Source organism: Coptis chinensis, chromosome 4 (genome assembly GCF_015680905.1).
Source record: "Coptis chinensis isolate HL-2020 chromosome 4, ASM1568090v1, whole genome shotgun sequence".
Lineage (NCBI taxonomy): Eukaryota > Viridiplantae > Streptophyta > Magnoliopsida > Ranunculales > Ranunculaceae > Coptis > Coptis chinensis.
The window spans coordinates 66623304-66645953 of NC_141459.1; the positions used below are offsets into that span (position 1 = coordinate 66623304).

The 22650-nt window shown below is 35.2% G+C and overlaps 2 protein-coding genes across 4 annotated transcripts; one reads left to right on the top strand and one right to left on the bottom strand.

The window, feature by feature from the left end:
* Positions 1–11911, bottom strand: LOC147504473 (orotidine 5'-phosphate decarboxylase). 3 transcript variants are annotated; one of them, XM_086557346.1, is made up of 7 exons: positions 11782–11911; positions 9681–9960; positions 9475–9594; positions 9222–9380; positions 7094–7266; positions 6210–6315; positions 1–930 (listed from the first exon to the last, which is right to left on the bottom strand). In XM_086557346.1, exons 2-7 carry the CDS (start codon positions 9936–9938, stop codon positions 901–903), a joined length of 846 nt encoding a protein of 281 aa, XP_086413472.1. In that variant the 5' UTR covers positions 9939–9960; positions 11782–11911; the 3' UTR covers positions 1–900. The 3 variants fall into 3 exon arrangements, with proteins under 3 accessions (XP_086413472.1, XP_086413473.1, XP_086413474.1); XM_086557347.1 differs by lacking the exon at positions 11782–11911 and adding an exon at positions 11283–11557; XM_086557348.1 differs by lacking the exon at positions 11782–11911 and having other exon boundaries at positions 9489–9594.
* Positions 11912–12065: 154 nt separating this feature from the next.
* Positions 12066–22328, top strand: LOC147504474 (tlg2p-like protein a). Its single transcript, XM_086557345.1, has 8 exons — positions 12066–12406; positions 18769–19045; positions 20633–20722; positions 21104–21181; positions 21345–21422; positions 21514–21579; positions 21659–21739; positions 21835–22328. The coding sequence occupies exons 1-8, from the start codon at positions 12195–12197 to the stop codon at positions 21940–21942; spliced, it is 990 nt and encodes a 329-aa protein (XP_086413471.1). The 5' UTR covers positions 12066–12194; the 3' UTR covers positions 21943–22328.
* Positions 22329–22650: the final 322 nt, after the last annotated feature.

Genomic DNA, 22650 nt, shown 5'->3' on the forward strand with positions numbered 1-22650 from the left:
TTGCTCTTCATGTGTATTCTATTCTTTATAGAATCTAACATAATGAGTACAGTGATAATAGCCGCTGCATAAATATTACAGATTTGACAGCTGAATATCATGGATCCGAAAATTATTGTTGATGCCTATTTCATAAAACATTAAGCCATTCTCATATACCCTCATTTAACGGCAACCTCCTTTAGAAAACGGTAAAGATCGAATTTTAGACTTCACGAGCAAATAAGCCATTCAGAAATATGATCCAGACTTTCAGAGTGACTGAGCAACAAGGAACTGCACGTAAAGAGCAATAAGGAACTTCACATAAAGAGCTACAAGATACAACCATTATGCCGTTCCCATCTAGCTGACGATTTAGTATGAACATGTGAATTTGCTTCAGCCAACCATCAGCCGCGAAACTTTAACAGCTTGATAGAACCTTGTAAGTAAGATTTCCTCAAAACGACTTGGATCATACCAACTCATCAGGATCATCATCAAGTGGAACAGTAATAGCAACGACTTTATCTTGGGTTATTGAACATGCGGTTTAGGAAGGAAATTGGTTGCGGATGCTTTGGGTTATGAACAAGACACTTATTTGATTGGATTCATGATTCTCCTACTGGAGAAAGAGAAAGAGAAAGCGAGAAACCCATAACACCTTTTTAATAAACTGGTAGGGTCTGCAGAAACCACTCCCCACTGGATTGCATAGCTTCCGCCTGATTGCAGTGAGAAATTGAATGGCGTTTATTTCCTTATACAATACTATTTATGTTTCCGTCTCACTTCCATGAATATTTTACACAAATTCTAGTGGTGCATTCAATTTCCCAGTCTTCTGTTTATGTCCATTACTTGTATACGAAGTGTAAAAATGGAATATACATTCATTGTTTCCGAGATAGCATACTACACTTTTGGCCATTGTGGACTGACCACCTGCAGATGTCAAGACAGTAATAAGGTTGATTTCTCAATTCTCATACATTATAGGCATGCATAAAAATTCATAAAATTCAGAAGAAGAAAGAGAAAGGTAAACATAAATAACAATGCAGAGACATGGGGCACATGGCTGGGTTTGTTGATTAGTATACATAGGGTTGATTTATGCAAGTTCTAACAGTCCTGCCACTTCGTTCAATTCAAGTCAATCACCACAAAATGAACATATATCACGCTAGGAATTTATGAGACACAATCACACATAATCAACATCCACTGTACTTGGATTAAATTACTCGTCTTCAACGTGAGCCGAGTGAGTTGTTGTTTCTTGATAGTATGAAAAGGATGGGCTAGTACACAAGAACGATGATACAAATCATAACAGAGTCGGATGGGGAAAGTTAGGCATGGTTAGCTCCAATAAATTGGGTCACGGTGACTGGATTACAACAATAATGTTCTGACACTAACCGCACAAGTCAAAATATAACAATTGGAAAACTTCAATCACTTGCTAGGTCATTAAATTTCTTTCACTCCCAGGGTTTAGCTCTCGACCAGAGGGAGAGGGGCCTCGACCAATAGGAAGAGTACAATGCTACTTTAGCATAGGCTATTGTAGAACACATGCCACTATCACAGAAATTCCTTTAAACTAAGTTAGTTTTAAGTTAGTTTCTAAGATTTTTTACATAGTTCCCCCTGAGAAGTATTGTGGTTTTGCAGTTATCTGCCAATTTTTCAGGGACTGACGTTTAAATATAGTGATTTGGTATCTACCCTGTCAACATTTCGTTGGCACATTTAGTTTCCGTAGAACAATGGAACTTGTCGACACAGGCATCAAATTCCAATATTTTGACTATAACGACATATTGGTTCATCATAGGTTTACAAATGCACGATTAACGATTTGATGTCCGTGTGTACATGTTTGTGTATATATGTATTAGTTTTCGAACTTGTCCAACGAATGTGTGCCGTTATATTAAATTATTCTAAAAAAATATTAGCAATTATGTAGAGCTATGAGATATATATGAAAATTATATTAATCACTCATTTAAATTTCTTACACCACTCTCAATAAAGAGAAAACACCAAACCTTGATAAAACCTATCGACTTCTTTTAGTTGTTAGGTTTAATAATTGAAGTTTTATGAGAATGCTCAATGTGGTGAAGATGATATTGAAACTATTTGAACAGCAAGACACTCTCAATCATAATAAAAGAATTATGATAAATATTATTTAAAATGCAAAACTATACTTGTTGAGACATTATATTCCCCCTACAAATAATACAACTATGTTTCGAGGTTAGTTCAATGCATTTGCATCATGTTTCCGTTTTTTTGTTAATTATTCATTGATGTTAGTTCAATGTAGTTATTGCATCTAGTTTTTGATTTCCCATTAATTATTCTTTGAAGTTAGTTCAATGCAGCTGCATCAAATTTTCGATTTCCCGTTAATTATTCTTTGAGGTTAATTCAGTGCAGTTGCATCAAGTTTATAATTTCTCGTTAGTTATTCATTAAGGTTAATTTAGTGCAGTTGCATCCAGTTTTCGATGTTTCGTTAATTAGTTTTTTAGATTAGTTCATTACATTTCCATCCAGGTCCCAATTTCTCATTAATTACTCTTTCAGATTAGTTCAATACATCTACATCCAGTTTCTGATTTTCTGTTAATTATTTTTAGAGGTTAGTTCGATGTTCAATGCATTTGCATCTAGTTTCAAATTTTTGGTTATTTATGCTTTGAAGTTAGTTCGACCAGTTATATCTGATTTCTGATTTATAGTTAACTATTATTTGAGGTTATTTCAATATATTTGTATCAAGTTTCTGATTTCCCGTTAAATATTCCTCAAGATATTGCATCCAATTTCTGATTTACCATTAGTTAATCTCTAATTTTAGTTAGTTTAATGCAGTTGCATCCAATTTCTGATTTTCCGTTAATTATTCTTTGAGGTTAGCTCAATGTAGTTGCATCCAATTTTTGATTTCTAGTTAATTGTTCTTTGAGGTTAGTTCAATGCATTTGCATCAAGTTTTCGATTTCCAGTTAATTATTTTTTGAGGTTAGTTCAATGTAGTTGCATCAAATTTATGATTTCCTATTAATTATTCATTGAGATTAGTTCAGTGCAGTTGCATCCATTTTTCAATGTTTCGTTAATTGGTCTTTGAGATTAGTTCATTGCATTTGCATACAGTTTCTGACTTCCCGTTAATAACTCTTTGAGGTTAGTATATGCATCTAGTTTTTGATTATTTATGCTTTGAGGTTAGTTTGATGCAATTACATCCGGTTTCTAATTTTTTGTTAACTATTCTTTGAGGTTATTTCAATACATTTGCATCTAGTTTCTGATTTTCCGCCAATTATTCTATGAGGTTAGTTCAATGCAGTTGCATTCGGTTTTTTATTTTCTATTAATTATTTTTTGAGATTAGTTCAATGCATTTGCATCTAATTTTTGATTTTCCGTTAATTATTATTTGAAGTTTGTTTGATATATTTGCATACCGTTTCCAATTTCCCATTAAATATTTTTTAAGGATTTGCATCCAATTTCTAATTTCTCTTTAGTTATTCTCTGATGTAAGTTTAATGTAGTTTCCGATTTTTAGTTAATTACTTTTTTAGTCTGGTTTATTGTATTTGCATAAAGTTTCTGATTTCCTGTTAATTACTTTTTGAGCTCAGTTTAATGTATTTGAATCCAGTTTCCAGTTTCCTTTTAATTATCCAATGTGGTGTGTAATATCAACTTCAAACAGGACATAAAAATAAATTATGTTTGATTTACTATGTGGGATCATAAAAACTTATCTAGTTCTTGATTTCCCATTAATTATTTTTTAAATTATACATGACTCACTATGTGGGATCTTCAAAGATTATCTACGAACGTGTGATGTTATATTAATTATTCTGAAAAATATTTGCAACTATATGTGCATAACTATTATATATGAATATTATATTGATCACTCATCCAAATTTCTTATAATGTGAAAACCCACTATCCATTAAAAAAAAGAACTCACCCTTGATAAAACCCTTCAACTTCATTTTGTTGTTTAATAATAGAAGTTTATTTGATTGAAATTTTGTGAGATTGCTTAATAAGGTGAAGTTCATATTGAAGCTACTTGAATAGCAAGGTGTTCCCAATCATACGAAAATAGATAAGATAAACATTATTTTAAATGCAAAACTATATTTATCGAGACATTCCCACAACATATAACACAACTATATTTTGAGATTAGTTTAATACATTTGCATCCAGTTTCTGATTTTCAATTCTGTTATTTATTTTTTGATGTTAGTTCAATGCAGTTACATCTAGTTTTCAATTTTCCGTTATTTATTTTTTGAGGTTAATTCAATGCGGTTAGCTCAATGCATTTGCATCCAATTTCCAATTTCATATTAATTGTTCTTCGAGGTTAGTTCAATGCATTTGCATCCAAGTTCTGATTTTCCGTTAATTATTTTTTGAGATTATTTTAATGCATTTGCATCCATTTTTTGATTTCTCGTTTATTATTCGATAATGTTGCATTTGCATCTAGTTTCTGATTCCCATTAATTATTGTTTGAGATTAGTTTAATGAATTTGCATACAGTTTCTGATTTTTTATTAATTATTTCTTGAGGTTAGTTAAATGCATTTGCATCCAGTTTATTTTTTGAGATTAGTTCAATGCAGTTGCATCCGGTTTCTGATTTCTCATTAATTATTATTTAAAATTTGTTCTACGTATTTGCATACTGTTCCCAATTTATTGTTAATTTTTTTTTTTTTGTTAGTTCAATGCAGTTGCATCCAGTTTCCAATTTCCTATTAATTTAATCATTGAGGGTTAGTTCAATGCATTTCCAACCAGTTTTCGATTTCCCGACAATTATTTTTTTATGTTAATTCGACGTATTTGCATCCAAGTTTTGATTTCACGTTAATTATTCTTTAAGGTTAGTTTAATGCAGTTGTATCCATAGTCCAATTTCCCATTAATTACTTTTTAAGATTAGTTTGATGTTTGCATTTGCATCAAGTTTCCGATTTTCCGTTAAATATTATTTGAGGTTAGTTCGATGCATTTGCATCCAGTTTTCGGTTCCCCTTAATTGTTCTTTGAGCTTAGTTTCATGTAGTATTATATATATTTTAAAATATTTGTCAGTATTGGTTTGCCATTATTTTTTTATTTTTTCTATACATGTGAGCTTGCATTAGAATGAATGCAAAATTTTCTATTATATGCTTCGTGATGTTATTTTTTGTATAATTTAATTTTTTACTGTAATTTGTTTTGGTTTGGTATATATATACATTATAGTGTTGAAAAAAAATTTATAAATTCAGAAATTTAATTGGAATATGTCATAATTTCTGTGGTTTTTGAAATCCTTAACGATGATTAAATGTTTAAATTCCAAAGTGAATGATGCATTAACTCTATCTAACTTTATTTGTTTAGTGCATAAAATATAATTTTATTTGTTGTCCACTTAGTTTTGGGTGTATGTTGTTACTTATTTTATGATTAGTTGACTTTTATTTTTCCTTTTTTGTCCCAGTCACATGTACTGTGGTTAACAAATGTAGAAAGTAAATGTTCAGACAACTCAATTCATTTTTTCCTTCGTTATATCATTGTCTTTTTCTAAAAAGAAAATTTGTTATGTTAAACTTCACCTAAGATTAGTGTGGAAACTATTCTTTGTGGCGTAAGGGTTCTAGGAAAATCGTTTTCGGTAGAAACTATTATTTTTAGCAATTTAGTTTTTTGTCTCATATTTTTTCATAATTAGCTATAATGTATAGGAAAAGTTGGAGAATATGTGAAACTCTAGATAGGATTGTTTCTTTCTTTATATCATATTTTTTTTTTCGTAATTAGTAATAGAGTTTAGAAAAAATTGGAGTCTCTGTGAGTACTCCAAATTTTTCTATATAGTCTCCTGCTTTTTCGTAATTAGTCAAAGAGTTTTGTAAATATTGGAGACTTTGTGAATGCTCAAAAAATAGAGCCAAGAGGGTATATCTATAATATACATCTTAGGATTGCAGTTTGATATGCATGTCGATGCCTGATAAATCGGAGTGAGATTAATTGTAATAGGACAACTTGGAAGGTCTTATGTGTCCAAGTGTTAATACCTCCTGTCCATTTTTTGCGAATGGACATGCAAACTAAAATGCATCATGCAATACAAATTAAAAAAAGAAAATCTGTCACCAACCTCTAGAGTGCTAAACACTAACAACATCCGACTAGCAACGATGGATGGCTCCTCGGCATGTCCCACCACTGCCATTTGTTCTAGTTGAAGAGTCTTCACTGGAAGCCTAGGGCAGATACAAGTAAATTCATTCTATGAGATCCAACAACTCAAGAATAAGTTCAGTAAGAGGAACACAAATGAAGTCCAAATCGATAATATTTCAAGTAGCACACAAAGAGGGATGGATGGAGAGAAGATTGAATCATATGAATACCTGAAATGACTAAGCCTTATAGACTCATTTTGTAAAAAGCGTGATCAGTAGTGTTTCAAGAAGTAAAAAAACAATTGATGTCGTTCAACTTCTAAACTTTTATCTTCATTTTTCTTTCATAACAACATATATAATAGAAGCGCTTTACTTTTGACAAAAATTGCATTTTATCACAGGCACCACACCCGTTATGAGGTACCTAGGTTGCACATGGTTACACGCTAAATACATACATTGACAAGTATATTAAGGTTACATATTTTTTGGGATACTCACAACCCATGTTAATGTCAAGGTATGGTTGAAGAACCTCAAAGCTGTGTACTCAATAATTATACCAACAAATAATTTGGCAAATGTTCGATATGCATGAAGATCACCTATGAGTTGATTTCAAATTTATAGAGATTGACCTCTAGGAAGATTATAAGGACCTAAGTAGTACTTTGTTATCTAGTACATATGTCCAATACACAATATACAACAAGATTTTTCTCCAATTTACTACAACATTTCTTTTTTCTGTTTACCTTAGAAAGTGTACAATTAAGTTTATATCCTTAGACGTATACAAAAGAATTAATAAAAGAAAATAACCAGTGAATCAAACCCAAGGTTATGCCCTCACCATGCCATTCCTTTAATATAGTATGCATTAGCTATGAGAGCACAAAATCCTTTCCACTGAAGCATGAGTCCATTTGAGACTGGAGAAGTAGACGACCATCTGACGATAGTTGGTTGTGGTGTACACAAGATGGTGATAAATATTATGCTCAGCCACAAAATGCACTCATCAACCTGCATTATGAAATGGAAAAAGTCGGTTTTACCTTTTGACATTGATCCATTCAGTGATTAGTATGTGGACTCAACTATTAATGACTATCTACCAATGATTGTCATAGCTTAGAAGAAAGCAAAACAATGATGCACAAACAAAAATTGTTTTGGAATGAGCCATCTGTCATTCATACCTTTTAGACAAGAGCAAATAAAAAATGACTCTTTGTATTAGTATATATATAAAATTATAAACATGACTTTTTGCAGCGCGAAGTGAATATCATGTAGATTTGAAGGACCAATAGAATATCTCCTGTACTAAGTTGACTGAAATTCAGGCATGGACGTCGCAACAGTATTAAGTATCTGGTGCAACTATATACGAAGTTAAGTCATTCATTTCTGTTTTGTATATGACATTAGGGCATCTCCAACACAGCCATGTCAAACATTTATGTTTTATTGTTCAAATGTGGCAATTTTCTAGCTTTATCCCCCTAGAACTTAGACCAATTAGCTTTACCCCCCTAGTTTTTTCATTTAGAGGTTTACCCCCCAAGACCACACCACATCCAAGTCAACCATGCTTGACTGTTATCTTTTTTCATTGCTCTTTGCCATTTTAATAGTTTTTTAGTTTTACCCCCCATAACTTAGGCCAATTAGCTTTAACCCCCCCTAAGTTCTTTCATCTAGAGGTTTACCCTCCCAGAACTTAGGCCAATTAGCTTTACCTTCCAGTTATTTCATCTAGAGGTTTATCCCCCCAAGACTATAACACATCAAAGTCAACTGAGTTTGACCGTGATGTTTTTTGTCAAGACAAATAAAAAGACTCTAATGCCTTTTTCTAGGTATAATTACATAAATACTGTGTGTGGCAAAGACAAAATTCAAATTCAAATCATCTAGGACACATGTCATGATCTTGTGAACTCTATCCGATGGCTACCACCAATTCTTATCAAATGACATCCACACCCTTAACATTGTGAATTACATAATTACCCTCACAGTTGTTAAAAGCTACATGTATGCTAGGAGAAAACCAACCGTAAAAGGGTAATAAAGTCTTTTTATGTGGTAGTGGGCGCTTGGAGAAGATAATATTACAGTGATGGTAGTGGTGTAATTTCATAATGTTAAGGGTGTGGATGTCATTTGATAAGGATTAGTGGTAGCCGTCGAATAGAGTTCACAAGATCATGACATGTGTCCTAGATGATTTGAATTTGAATTTTGTCTTTGCCAAAATCACATGGTATTTATGTAATTATACCTAAAAAAGGGCATTAGAGTCTTTTCATTTGTCTTGACCAAAGACATCACGGTCAAACTCAGTTGACTTGGATGTGTTGTGGTCTTGGGGGGGGGGGGAGGAAGGGTAAAGCTAATTGGCCTAAGTCTTGGGGGGTAAAACTAGAAAACTGTAAATGTGGTATTGGCAGCTTCACAAAATTTAGCAAGTGATCATAATGAAACATAACCTGGAGTAATGAGAACCCCAAACAAGCTGAAGATCATGAAGATTATAGACCAATTAGTCTCTTTGGGTCTATCTACAATTTCTTTTACCAAAGTGCTGATTGCTACAAGACCAACGACAGTCATGGGGGGATCATCTAAAAACAATAGAGAGGCATATGCCTTGCGGATTTGATACTTTGACCTATGATCGTTGAAGAGGACGCTAACTACTATCTTAAAGGCGAGTTCTATAAGAGCAATTGAAAGTTGTGATGCATTTTGTAATCTATAGGAGACTGCAACAGGATAGGCACACTCAGAAAAAGTAGAGACCGGAGTGTTCATTTCTTAAGGAACATACCTGAATCTTCCGACTTTGAAGAGCTATATTTAGTCAATTTTATTTGTTCAATCAATGTTCTCCCATATTTTTTCTTCCACGAACAATATAATATGACTACTCCTTCAAAAGAATGTGAATAACAGCTTAAGAAGATGCTGACCTCTTTAGAGAGTATCTTGGACTTCAAACTGGTTCTTCCACCATAAATTTCAGTACCTGCTATATCCAGACCAGAGTCTTTCATATCAATGAGTTCTTTCCTCAGTCCCTCATCAGTACAGCCAAGTGCATATGCATTTACCCCAGCACTGATGAATTCCTGATACGGCATGAAAACCGTGAATTAGTAAAGAAGAATAGAAATGGTTGTTTCAAGCCATTACAAAAACATGAACATAAAATACTAAATATACTTTGAGATTGTCACCTCCTCCACGATCAACGACATCCCTGTACCGTCTAAAAAGGCTGATAGTTATATTGCGAGATGAACGAAACTCATAATCTGATGAATCGGAGATGAGTGACAGGCACTGTAACAATACAAGTGACACTTCAAATACATATATACATAGTGAAAACAATCAGCAAATGAATCCTAATAAAATAGATTGCTTACCAGAAATCTCTTTGAAGAACTTTGGTTTGTTATCCTTGATAGTTTAGAGTTGTTGAACTGGCTAAAACACTTGCAAGAGCTAAAGGAAGTAACTAGTCTTTGCTTACTGTGTTTTCTCACATGACTGTTGGATACTTCAGTATTTTCCAAAAAAGTTATGTGTGGGGGGACGCTGGAAGGAGATACCTGCTGTAAGATAGAAACTTGCTCACGTGTGCAACACTTATTGATTACTTTTGGTAGTTGTATTGTCAACATGGTCACAACATGATAATGTTCCCTTCACATGATAGAAAAGGAAGAATCACACACAATCCACAAGGAGAGACAACAAACTTATTGTTCCATATTTGTCTACATCACAAGTTGCAGGAATTCACATTTAAGTGACAGTGCCAACAAAAGTAATAATTTGGGGTTACTTGGCTACCAATTAAGAACATCAATTAATGAAAGTACTGAATTGAGATACAAGTTAGGTAATAAAGGGAATCAATAACTCTGTTGTGGTATCCATGGTCATGCCATGTCTAATATGAGGATATCCTCAAATAGAGTGAGACTAATCGTGTACTTGTCCTTTTTCACTTCTTAGAAAGAATGAGAGGTCAACAACCAATATTAATGATGGAAAGTAGAGACAACTTGATTCGAAGTTAAGAAAGTCGCAGCCGACAAACAATCAAACATAAGTTGAAACATCTGGGTTCCGATTAAAGAAAAGCACCCAGAAGGAAACGAATGTTGTTCAAAGATTAACACTCGATTCACTAAAATCATATTCAGTAGTAAGTGTAGAGTACTTATTATGATTCACATTTTATTTCGGCAAAACCAAATAATGGAGTCCTAAAATAATATAGGGGACAAAACTGAAAAGGACAAAATTCCAAAATAACGAACCAAAAAACCCACCCTCATTTCAAAAACACTCTCAAGGACAATAGTTGACTTTTGTCTGAAAAAGACAATAGTACCTTGGTGTGCACAGGTGTCGGTGCATACCACCTTAGGTATGCACAGACGTCTGTGCATACCAAGCATCACAAAAAAAATAGTATGCACAAGTGTCAATGCATACCACCTCTTGGTATGTGAGATATGCACAGACGTATGTGCATACCAAACATCACAAAGAAAATGGTATGCACAAGTGTTAGTGCATACCACCTCTTGGTATGCTTGGTATGCACAGACGCATACCAAGCATCACAAAGAAAATGGTATGCACAAGTGTCTATGCATACCACCTCTTGGTATGCGAGGTATACACAGACGTCTGTGCATACCAAACATCACAAAGAAAATGGTATGTACAAGTGTCAGTGTATACCACCAGGGGCACCAGTATACTAACTCTTGGTATGCTTGGTATGCACAGACGTTTGTGGATACCAAACATAGAAGAGTAAAATTGAAAAGAGTAAAAAATAAAAAAGTCAAGTCTGTCATTATTAATAATTAAAACGTGAAATATAGTTTTTCTAGTAGTTATAAGCCAAAAAATGTCCTTATCAATGGTTTCAAAATCTAGCTGTCCTAGACTATGATTAAAATTGGAAAGTGGCCCTTTTGACTTATTTCTTGAATAATATATACTACCTGAATAATGCAGTCAGAAGCGAGGTAGGTGATAGGAGCTAGTGGAGCTCCTAGCTCTAGGACAGCCTGGGTTTCTATGCTTATTTGGGCTTAGGCAAACACCTAGGGCCAGACTCACCCAGTCACAGGCAAATGGCCCGGTATATGATAATGCTTTTCTCAGGGCCTCAACAACCAAAAATAGGAAAGTTTGTCTCGAGGGCACTGCAGCCAAGCCCCGCCCAAGGGCACTCAGATAAGATTTGTGTCACCCTTAAGTTCGATTTTGTCACCTGCATAGTGGCAATTCCCGCGTGTATATTGGTTAAAAGATTAATCTAATACAGCATCCAAATTTTTTTAGAACTAGATTACTAGTGGATGTAACTGTGAAGATAAGGGCTTCAAATTTTCAGTCAAAATTAAAAACAATTGTATAATTGTCTAATTAAACTGTAGACCACCAAAAAACTATTAAGAAACTTAATAAAAACTTGTTGATGAAGAGAGAGAAACTGACCAGGCTTACAAGCGAGAGCGAGAGAAAAGAGAGAGCAATATCGAGAAAATATAGTTTATAGATGGCGGGAAAAAAACAAGAAGAGAAATGATCACGCGTGCCGTCCACAAATATTTGAATGGCTGACAAGCAACTCACACGTGGCATGGATTATATATTGGGCCCGACCCATCGCTCAGCCCACTAGACTACAATTCTAAACTACTTTTTGTCTTTTAGTTTGCGTAGTACACATGCAACTCATTTAGGAGTTGTTTACTAAACAAAAATGAGTCGTAGACGACTCAGTAGTTTGGTGCCTGCCCCTTCAATCTTCCTTCCCGGCATACTGGAAAATTCGTTCCGTTTCGTTATAACAAAAGAAAAAAAAAAAAAAAAAAAAACCCATTCGTGATTTGGAGTAATTGTACATAATGGCGACGAGAAATCGGACGCATCTGTATAGAAAGTACAGAGATGCATTAAAGAGTGTACGTGTACCAACTGTGATCTCATCTCCTTCTTCTTCTTCTTTTGCATCTCCTTCTGGTGCTGCTGGTGGACCGGTGATTGAAATGTCTTCGATATTTCCTCAGAAGAGATCTTATGTTCCACTTAGTACCGAAGATCCTGGAAGCTCTTCCAAGTACGTCTTTTACTTTCACTTTACCCATCACTTCATTTTTTTAGATCCTAATTTCAATGCTATTTCTTTCAATTTAATTGTGCAACCTCAATACCCATTCACACGATATGAACGCCATTTGTCAAAAGGTTTCACATTTGGAAATATAGGACAGTAGGAAACTTCTAATAAAAAGAATAGCTAAACTTCTTATGTCCCCAAAGGATCTTAAAAGGTTGTGATATCTGAAAGCGGGTACTGGATACTTACTAGTACAAAGGTGAGGGAAGATTGCAATGAGTTGTTGGGAGCTTTGGATACTTAAATGTTGTTGTTAAGACTAATTGGGTGATTTAGTTTAGGCACTGCTGAAAGATTTTGGTTTTGGGAAGATGTTTTGTTATATTAGTATCAGGCCTTTGTGCGGTGTTTTCCCTATGTTGTAGCCACACTTTAATCTAGTTTTGATTAATCCGTATATGTTCTTTTAAGAGGATGATGATTGCGCCTTAGGGAGGTAGACTTGACCTTTTTGAGATTTGTCTTAATGTGTAGGGAACGTGGTATGGTTATGGTCGTATGAGTAGACGAGTTGGGTTAAACCCAACAGTCCAACAGTCGATTGATCCGGTCTCTGTATATAGCAGTTTTTATCTTAAATTTTATTGAGTGATCATCTTTTGTTGCAATGCGGCACAACCTTGATCTATTCCAGTATATGCTTATAACTCCCGATGACATGCAATTTCTATGAGTAGTTTCAAATGCCAGAGGAAGGTGGACCGATAAGTATTATGAAGGAAAGGGTGCACGTAAGGAGGAGGTGGAAGAGGTTATGAGGAAGTGAAAAACCAAACATGTGAACAAGCTGTTGGAGTATTTAATAACTATTTTCATATGTTTCATTTATGTTTTGACAATATCCTTCTTTGTATGTTTTCATCATTTAAGATCTTTATTCAATTGAATGAAAGATAAAAACTGTTCGTGCGTTTTCATCCTCCCCAACGTCTCTTTAACGTGTAAAATTTTCTCAATAAATGGATGGTTTTATTTACACCAAATCAATGAAGTTTAAGTAGTTTTCTTCCTGGGCATAATGATCGGTCATAGTGTCTAGTTAGTTTCTTTGTTTAAGTGCAGTCCAAACTTCGAAATCTCTTCTTCTTGGCTGTTGTATCCTGGGGGTTGCGTGTTTTGTTGCTACACTTTGAAGAACAGGCGTGAAACAACCTTAAAGAAAGCTACTTTGTTCTGCGCCTCAGCTGTCAATCCAGTTCTTATTCTTGTTGAAGGTCATTGTTGTGTTGCCAAGTTCCAACAATTTTAAGGTTGTTGTTGTCTGTCGTTGCTATGGACAGTCAATCTTCCCCAAAGGCGGGATCTTTCAATGATAATAATCAGAATCGTCCATTCAAATTCGAGGGTCAGCACTTTAAACGATGGAAAGCAAAAATGGCTTTTCTATCTTACTTTGATGAAGGTTGCTTTCGTATTGAAGAAACCCAATCCGATAAATTCAGAGCAATTGGAGCCGGGAAAATCTTACGAAGTGGAATGATGGAAAATTGATGATTTCAACTGCAAGAATTACATCTTGAATGGTCTTACTGACCGAGCCATATGATTTGTCTCTGAACTTCCAACAACAGTAGACGTGTGTAAATCTCTTCAGGAAAAATATGACACCGAGGAAGCAAGAGCGAAAAAATACGCAGTAAGCCGTTATTTAAAATTTCAAATGGTAGATGATTATTCAGTTATATCACAATGCCATAATATCCAGAAGATTGTTCATGAAATTCTTAGTGAGTGTATGAAAATAGATGAGCAATTTCAGGTAGTAGTAGTGATTGATAAGCTACCACTCTCATGGAAGGATTTCAGGAACACTCTTAGAGTCTTAGGCATAAATCCAAAGATTTTCCATGGAAAGTCTTATTGTTAGGTTTTGGATTGAAGAGGAATCCAGAATTCAGGATCAAAAGAAGAAATTAATGATTTTTCTGCTAAAGTGAATGTTGTCAATCAACAAAAGACTAGAAGTACTACAAATCTAAAGCCTACCAAAAAGATTACCAAAGGGAGAAAGAAACCGAAGTACTGAACCAATATCACCAAGGTCCACAAAACCAGTACCAGAATTCAAGAAATGGAAACAATAATAGACACCCTTCAAAGTAGTTTCTGGACCCTGAAGAGGTGATCTGTTATAACTGTAATAAGGTTGGGCGTTATGCTCAGACTTGCCGGAAACATAAGCGTTATGCACAGGCAAACGTGACCTAAGAACCACTTGTGGCTATGATTACAGAATTTAATTATTTAGTGGAATCTGAAGGGTGGTGGATTGATACAGATGCTTCTAGGCACGTCTGTAACAACAAGAAATGGTTGAAGAACTACACTCCTACCGAGAATCAGAAAGTCATTTTGGGAGATTCTCACACTTAAAGTTTTGGGTATTGGTGATGTGGATCTAATTTCACTTCAGGAAACGAGCTCACGCTTAAGGATGTCATGTTTACTCCAGAAATTAGAAAAAAAAAAAGTAGTTTTTGGAATTTTGCTTAACAAAGACGGCTTCCAACAAACAATAGGAGGAGATCAATATGTAATCTCTATGCTTGGAGTCGTGGAAGCTCAGCTCGTCTGTTTGGTACTAGAAGCAGGCTCGAACTACCTGCGTGCGAATGTACGAGAGTAGCTTCCAACCCTTGCTTAAAAATAGAAAGAGAAAGGAAAGAGAAGAGCGTATATGATTTCTAATTCTGTTAATATGTGGCACAGTGTTGTAGAAACCGGTAAAAACGCGAGTTGACTCGCAAGTTAACTCGAACCGCATAGAAATCGAGTTGACTCATTGGAAAAACCGGAAATTATGAAAACCGGAATAAATCGCATCCGATTTGTCTCAAAATCGCAAATCGCGAGTTAACTCTTAAATCTTACGGTTTAAAATCTAAATAAAAGATGAGGAAGAAGTAAAAATGAGAAGGAAGTGAGTGATCAGTACCTATTTACAACACCATCACTTTCAAAAAATATAAGCACATGAGGCACTTGAGAGAGCAGAAGTGGAGAAGAGAGAGGCATAGAGATCGAGTGGTCGGAGTGCTTGAACTGGAGAGAGAGAGGCGAGAGCAGATCGAACCAGAGAGAGAGGCAGAACTGTTGGAGAAGAAGACTCCTGATTGTTTTATTTTCTAAGTCCTAGTGTGCTTTTTTAATTTGTATTTGGGCTTATAACTTAAATGTTTAATTGGGCCTTTATGTTTCTTTTTATTTTGGACAGACATTTTATAAACAATTTGGGCCAAAAAACTTGGAATATTGTTTTAAACTATGCAACAATTACAAACCGGGCCTTTTTTATTGGGCCTACTTTAACGGTTTATAAGTAACATGGTTTTAAAACTTCATTCATGTATGGGTTTCTAATCATACATATATTTTTTGAAGTCTAAAATACTTGGAGAAAAAAATCTTACGATTTACGATACGGTTTAAGATTTAATCTAACTCTTAACCTCTACGGTTTAAGATACGAGTTACTATTCTACAACATTGATGTGGCATGCTAGGCTTTGTCATATAAATAGAAAGTATGTCAATAGCATGAGTAAATTAGGCTTAATTCCTAATCTTAGCTATGATGAGTTTGAGCATTGTGTTTCGTGTAGCCAGGCTAAAATTATGAAAACTCCTCACAAAAGTATTGTTAGAAACACTGAACTTCTTGATTTAATCCATAGTGATTTATGTGAGTCTGAGAGAATATTAACACATGGCGGAAAGTATTGAAGAACATGCTCGGAACAACCTTAAAGAAAGTGACTTTGTTCCGCGCCTCAGCCATTGATCCAGTTCTTATTCTTGTTGCATGTCATTGTTGTGTTCCCGAGTTCCAACAGAAGCCAACCGCACTACTTGAGGAACAAGAATAACTGTTACAGTATCAGAAGATACTGGGGGGTGGGGGTAGATGTGGACAAAGGCAAAGGAATAACTCTGAAAACGGTCGATGACATTAATGAGTAAATGGTGGAGGAGGTGGGAGGTTTAGGGACTGAGGGTAGCTATGATTTTAAAAGTTTGGTAGACAAGGAGGAAGGAAAGCTTGATTTCGAATGATCCGATGAAGCAGAGAGTGAAGAGGAGTGTGAAGGGTATTACAATAGTTGAATGAATGGGTTAGGTAATGGTTTGGAAGGATGGTGGAAGGGACAAGATGGGGTTGAGAGTGGTACACTGGAAGATAGTGGTGCTTTCCTTGTGGCATTTTCTGTGATGCTATCTTCTTCTTCTCCTTCTTCTTTTTTTTGGGTTTTTTGTTCGTTGCTTGTCTTGTGTTAGATCTGTCTTTTTTAGCTTTGGTTGTATTTTCTGTTTCTGGGTTGTTTTGGTTGTACAGAGGGTTGGGGTGATTTGCTCTTAGATCCTAGCTAATTCCCTAACTGTGGATGTATTTGGCTGCTTCATGTGAATATTTTTAATTTTTCTGGATAAAAAGAATAAGTATCGATTGTGTGGCTTTTTTTTATTGTCCTTCTACTCGTATGTTCTTAGGTGTCTTAATGGGGACTCTACGCCAACTAGGCTTAGTCAAAGGAGCATCTTATGTAATGGAAACATGCATATGCATATATCAATATTTGTTCTTCTGTAGGCTTTATGTTTTCAATAATAAGTTATTTTTACTGGTATATGTATAAGTATGAAACTACTGAAACAAATAATATGTTTGGGATGAGGCAATCTCTGATTTCTATTCAAAATAAAACAAGATTTCAGTTCGTTCTACAGATACTGAGATTCACTAACCATACTGATTTCCTCTCTGTATAAAGTGGACAAATGCAAATATTGCGTAGGGCATAATAACCCACCGCATCTACTCATACATATATGTATATGTCATTTTCTCATACGTAAGACATTGTGCTATTGTGTTTGGCAATATCAGATTGTGTTCCACCATGGTGAGGACAATCCCGTCATCACAGAGAACATCCTCGAATGAAAGCTATTGATTTTTTATTACTCTGTCAAATTTGGGGCATCCAACTCAAAACCAATTGGCAGTGAGAAGAGTGGCCGCACAAATATTATATTTTATTGCCATACAAGGCTCTAAATTCCGTATCTGGAAATATAAGTCTTAACGTGCCCCCGACTTGTGGCGTAACTTGTTCCAAACATGTACTGTTCGTCCAGACACAATTGTCAGCTCTGTTAACATGTAACATGTTAATTTTGTGTTCGGCATTGCGTGGAGCTAGGTTACATGGACACGCCATATTTTGAAAAAAAATCCGTGTCGGACACATATCAGACAAATATTGTATGTAATTTACCTCAAATTTTTAAATTTTGCTGTGTCCGACAATTTGTATCCATGTCCAATACGGACACACATACCCGTGTCAATGTAACCTAGGCGTGGAGTGATCTCAGATCTTATATTATGGCAACGTGGGTCTATGTATTTCTCAACTGACCCCATTTTAAACCCATGAACGGGTGTACGAGAAAAATGTTCTATTAATAATAAAGTTTGAGTATTCCCTTGGTGCTTGAAGGCATTACTTAAAATGCTCACTTCCTCTCACCCGCATTCACTCTGGTTCTTTACTTGCTATTTGCCTTGGGAGAGACATGTTTTAGTAGGAGGCGCTTTACATGTTGTCTCAATTGCATCAATTCATTGCATATGTACAACTTCTTCAGAAGAATCTCCCATAAAGATTCGTATCATTGGCAAATAGTAAATGGCAAATGCTTGTATTAAGGTCATGAGTAATACCCATTACTGGAAATTACATCGGTTGAATGAACTCTATTCTTATATGGAACAGCCTGGTTCACTATTCACTGTCTTGTGGTTTCTCGCTGGAGTTGAGGTCATTCGTCTTATGTCTTGCTTTCAACATCTTTTTTTTGCATTTGACCTGAGAAATGAGTTTAACTAATATCTTTTAACCCCTTGTATTAATAGATATTTTTTCTATAACTTTGGCTAAGCATATTTTGTTTCTCATTCACCATAGTTCTTGACTTCCTGTTTTTCTCCTTCTAATTTTTGTAGGTTTTCTTAATTCTCTTCTTGCTTGCAACTTTCATTACCATGCACTTCTCAGCACAACTATGATATGGTGCATGACTTTAGTTATGTGTTTATTTGCAATGTCGTTAGCTTTTGCAAAATCAGAATTTTCATTATCCAATCTGAATAAAATTTTCATCTATTACATTACATCACAATTACCATTGTGAACGTTGATTGTATATTAGCTTGTTTGCAATATGTTAAATTTGGATTTACTACCAGCAGTCTTTTTTGTCATTGAAAAGCATTTATCTTAACTCTTTGTCTGTTGCAGTGGTGGTGCACTTACAGTTGGTCTACCTCCCGCTTGGGTGGATGTATCTGAAGAAATAGCAGCAAACGTACAACGGGCACGAACGAAAATGGCAGAGTTAGGCAAGGCTCATGCCAAAGCTTTAATGCCCTCATTTGGAGATGGCAGAGAAGATCAGCATATGATTGAGGCCCTTACACATGAGGTAACTGATTTGTTGAGAAGGTCTGAAAAGAGATTACAGAAGCTTTCCACAGCTGGGCCTTCTGAAGATTCAAATGTCCGAAAAAACGTACAGGTATTGCAGTGGTAGTAATCATAGTTATCCTTGTACGTGTATTATATATTGATATCATATATGTAGTTTTGATGTCCGTGATCTTATAATTCAAAAGGTATAGCATTTTCAAATTCTTTGGTTTAATTGAGACACGTTATCGCTCCTCACATCAGTACTTTTCCCCTTTGTATTCTTCCTTTTATATAACTATGTATTTGTTAACTGCCATAATTAAGAAAGTGATCGTAATAGCAGAGCCTAGAAATAACACTGCATATTAGGCGTCCCCACCACTGTGGTAAATCCCTAACAATCTCAGTCATAAATAGTCTTAACCTTTAAAAGAGACCTATTTTATTATATACTAGCGGTATTACCTGCCACAGTCTGCATCTAATCAACTTAGAGTCCTGATGATGGGTTGGCGTGTCTTCTGCATGCGTTAATGTGCTCTTAGTGAACTGTGTGCCACTGACTCCTGTTACGTGTTTTCAATACTGGTTTCCTTACTGAAGGCTTTGTAAGGAACATGTTTTAGACACTAAAATATATATTCTTTTTCTATATTATTCTGGAAAGGTCTGTTTGTACTTTTCAGATTTATCATCGGACTGATTTGAAAAGTCTGCGACTCTCCATGAAGTCTATATTTTGATTTTCCAATTCTGGAAAACCAGCGACTTATTTAGTGAAAATAAATTAAAGAGAGGGGTGCTGCATGTAACCCACCATTTCAATAACGGAAAGAGAAATAGCACCCAAATTTGCTAAGTTACACCCATACAACATTTACCCCAAATAATAACAAGTCCTTAAAAAAGGAGTAGTCTCCAATACTGAAGAAGGGCTTTTTTGTCAACAATGGACTGTAGTAACAGTGGTTTACAGTTTTAGATGTTGTCGTTTTTTGATTGCCTAATGCAACGAAAAATCACAAATGAACCAAAAAAACATGTTCTCACTTCTCCAGATCAAACCAATTTGGATATTTTGATTGTGCTGGTGAAAAAAGATGCTGCACACTTGTTTCTTGTCTTTCATTTTCGTAAGAGAGAGTATTGTACACCCTCAGAGTTGCACCCACTACTCCCCTTAGGTGACTGTTTTCTTTGGTACATAGATGCCAATTATATCACAAGTTCACAACCACGTTGCACCCATGTAAATCTATTGACCTCGGCGTTCAAAAATTGTTTATTTAAACAATGAGTTGGCGATCTGAATTAGTTTACCTTTCCATCTATTAAGACCTTTTTGTTTCCCCCTATTTTTAATTTTAATTTATTAAATCAAATGACTTAGTCAGTAGAACCAAATTAATCAATTCATATATTGATCTAGCGTGATATGGTATTGTGCAGAATTTTGTAAATACTGATCAACCATGTTAATATATCATTAATTGACACGTATAGCAAGTTTCATTATCTCAACTAATTGATCAAAATCTAAAGCCTGGCAGATCTATCAATTGTATGACCAATATATTACTCATTTCAGTTAACGATTGATTTGTCAATATTCGGCTAACTTTGACTCGTCAACTGTAACTGCATGTTCTCTTGCTCAATTCTTTAATGACACCAATTTATGTCTTTCCTACAGCGTTCTCTTGCTACCGACCTTCAGAATCTTTCAGTGGACCTTCGGAAGAAACAATCAATGTATTTGAAGCGTCTCCGACAGCAAAAAGAGGTGGACTTGGACTTTTAACTCATTTTTTATAATTATGTGAATAAAGTCAGTGTGGCTTTTCTATCAGAATGGTTGGCTACAGTTGTAATAAATTGTGACTAGGTGATATGCGCATTGAAGGAAATTTACAATAATAACCAAAGTTACACTGACTCGGTATCTGACACTGAATATATATATATATATATATATATATATATATATATATATATATATATATGCCATTTAAATGTCCTGCTGCATCATATCGACCCAGTTATGGATCTGTCTCCCATGCAGATTGTTTTGAATATATATGTAGTATTGCTGTTACATAGATTATAACCTTTGCTAATTTAAAGTCAGTATGACATTTTGGTTTAAGAAGACTTTGTGATATAGGGTCAAGATGGGGTTGACTTGGAGATGAATCTGAATGAAAACAGATCTCAATTGGAGGTTGACGACTTCAGCGATTTGGTATGTTCCACTTCCTTCTGGTGGTTTATTTGTGTACTTCATCATTTGATCACTACAGTATTCACCTGTACAGTTGCCTATATCCTGATTAAGGATTTAAAGATCCGACATTCATTTTTAAGTGGTGAATTTAAAATAAGTTAATTAAACTCAATCACGTCAGGGCTTTAATGAGCATCAAATGTCAAAGTTAAAGAAAAGTGAGGCATTCACTGTGGAGAGGGAGAAAGAAATCAATCAGGTGATTATATAAATGTACTCTTACTTCCATCTTTCTTTGATCAAAGACATACAAAGTGCTTTGGATTAATCCACCTAATATCTGTTTATAGGTTGTAGAATCAGTGAATGAGCTTGCCCAAATTATGAAGGATCTTTCAGTTCTTGTGATAGACCAGGTGTGAATCTATACCTTTTGCCTGCTAGAAAAGGTCCTCTTAGATCCATTGGGCTAATTATTTTCCGTTTTGGAGCCAGGGAACTATTGTTGATCGGATTGACTACAACGTTCAGAATGTTGCTACTTCCGTTGAGCAGGGCTTTAAACAATTGGAGAAGGTCCTTTTTCTCTTCTCGTTATGCTACACATTTGCATCTACATTTTTACTTGTTACTAATTTATCCATGTTCACATCTGGTGTATCTATTTTCAGGCAGAAAGAACCCAAAGAAAAGGTGGCATGGTATGGTGTGCCACGATTCTAGTGATTATGTGTTTTGTAATGCTGGTTCTCTTGATCATCAAGGAGATAATATTGTGATCTGCAAACTTGATCTGAATCTAAGGATTTCACTAACAACTTCTGCTTTATACGAGACAAACATTTGGATATGTGTTACACACAGCAACAAAATGGCAGATACTGTTTTGACAACTCTGGTTTGATATGCCATGCAGCCGGTGAACACTTGTAGAGTTTAAAGGACGACTACTCCCTGAAAGATTTATGGAATTCATTTTTGTATGCTCCCAATTGGAAGACCGTTGTGTCTATTCATATAGGGTTTTGGTGTACTGGATCCTCAAGGGTTATAGAGTGTGACTTAACCCTCGGTGTACGAGTGATGGATTATTCTTAATTCTATATATTCTTTGGTGCACAATCATTTTAAATAAAATGAAATTCCATGCTCTGCTTTTACTGGACACAAGTTGTTTGGATTTTTGGTTTTATGCAATTAGAACACATTTTTTTTTCTTACTTTCGTTTGTATTAACTATTAAGCAACTAAGCAAGCTCAACAGGCAGGGGCTGTAAGGTTTGCCACTAGCAAGGACGGAGACGACCGGGGGGGGGGTTAACATTTCTAAAAACTAAGAAATTACACTACAATCACCACAAAAATTCCTAAATCTATAAGGCTTTGCCCTCATTTCCCTTGCCCCTCCTAACCCATATTCCTGGCTCCGTCCCTGGCTACTAGGATACTCCTCCAGGTCAGTTTTATGTCAAGGCCAAAAGCTGTTA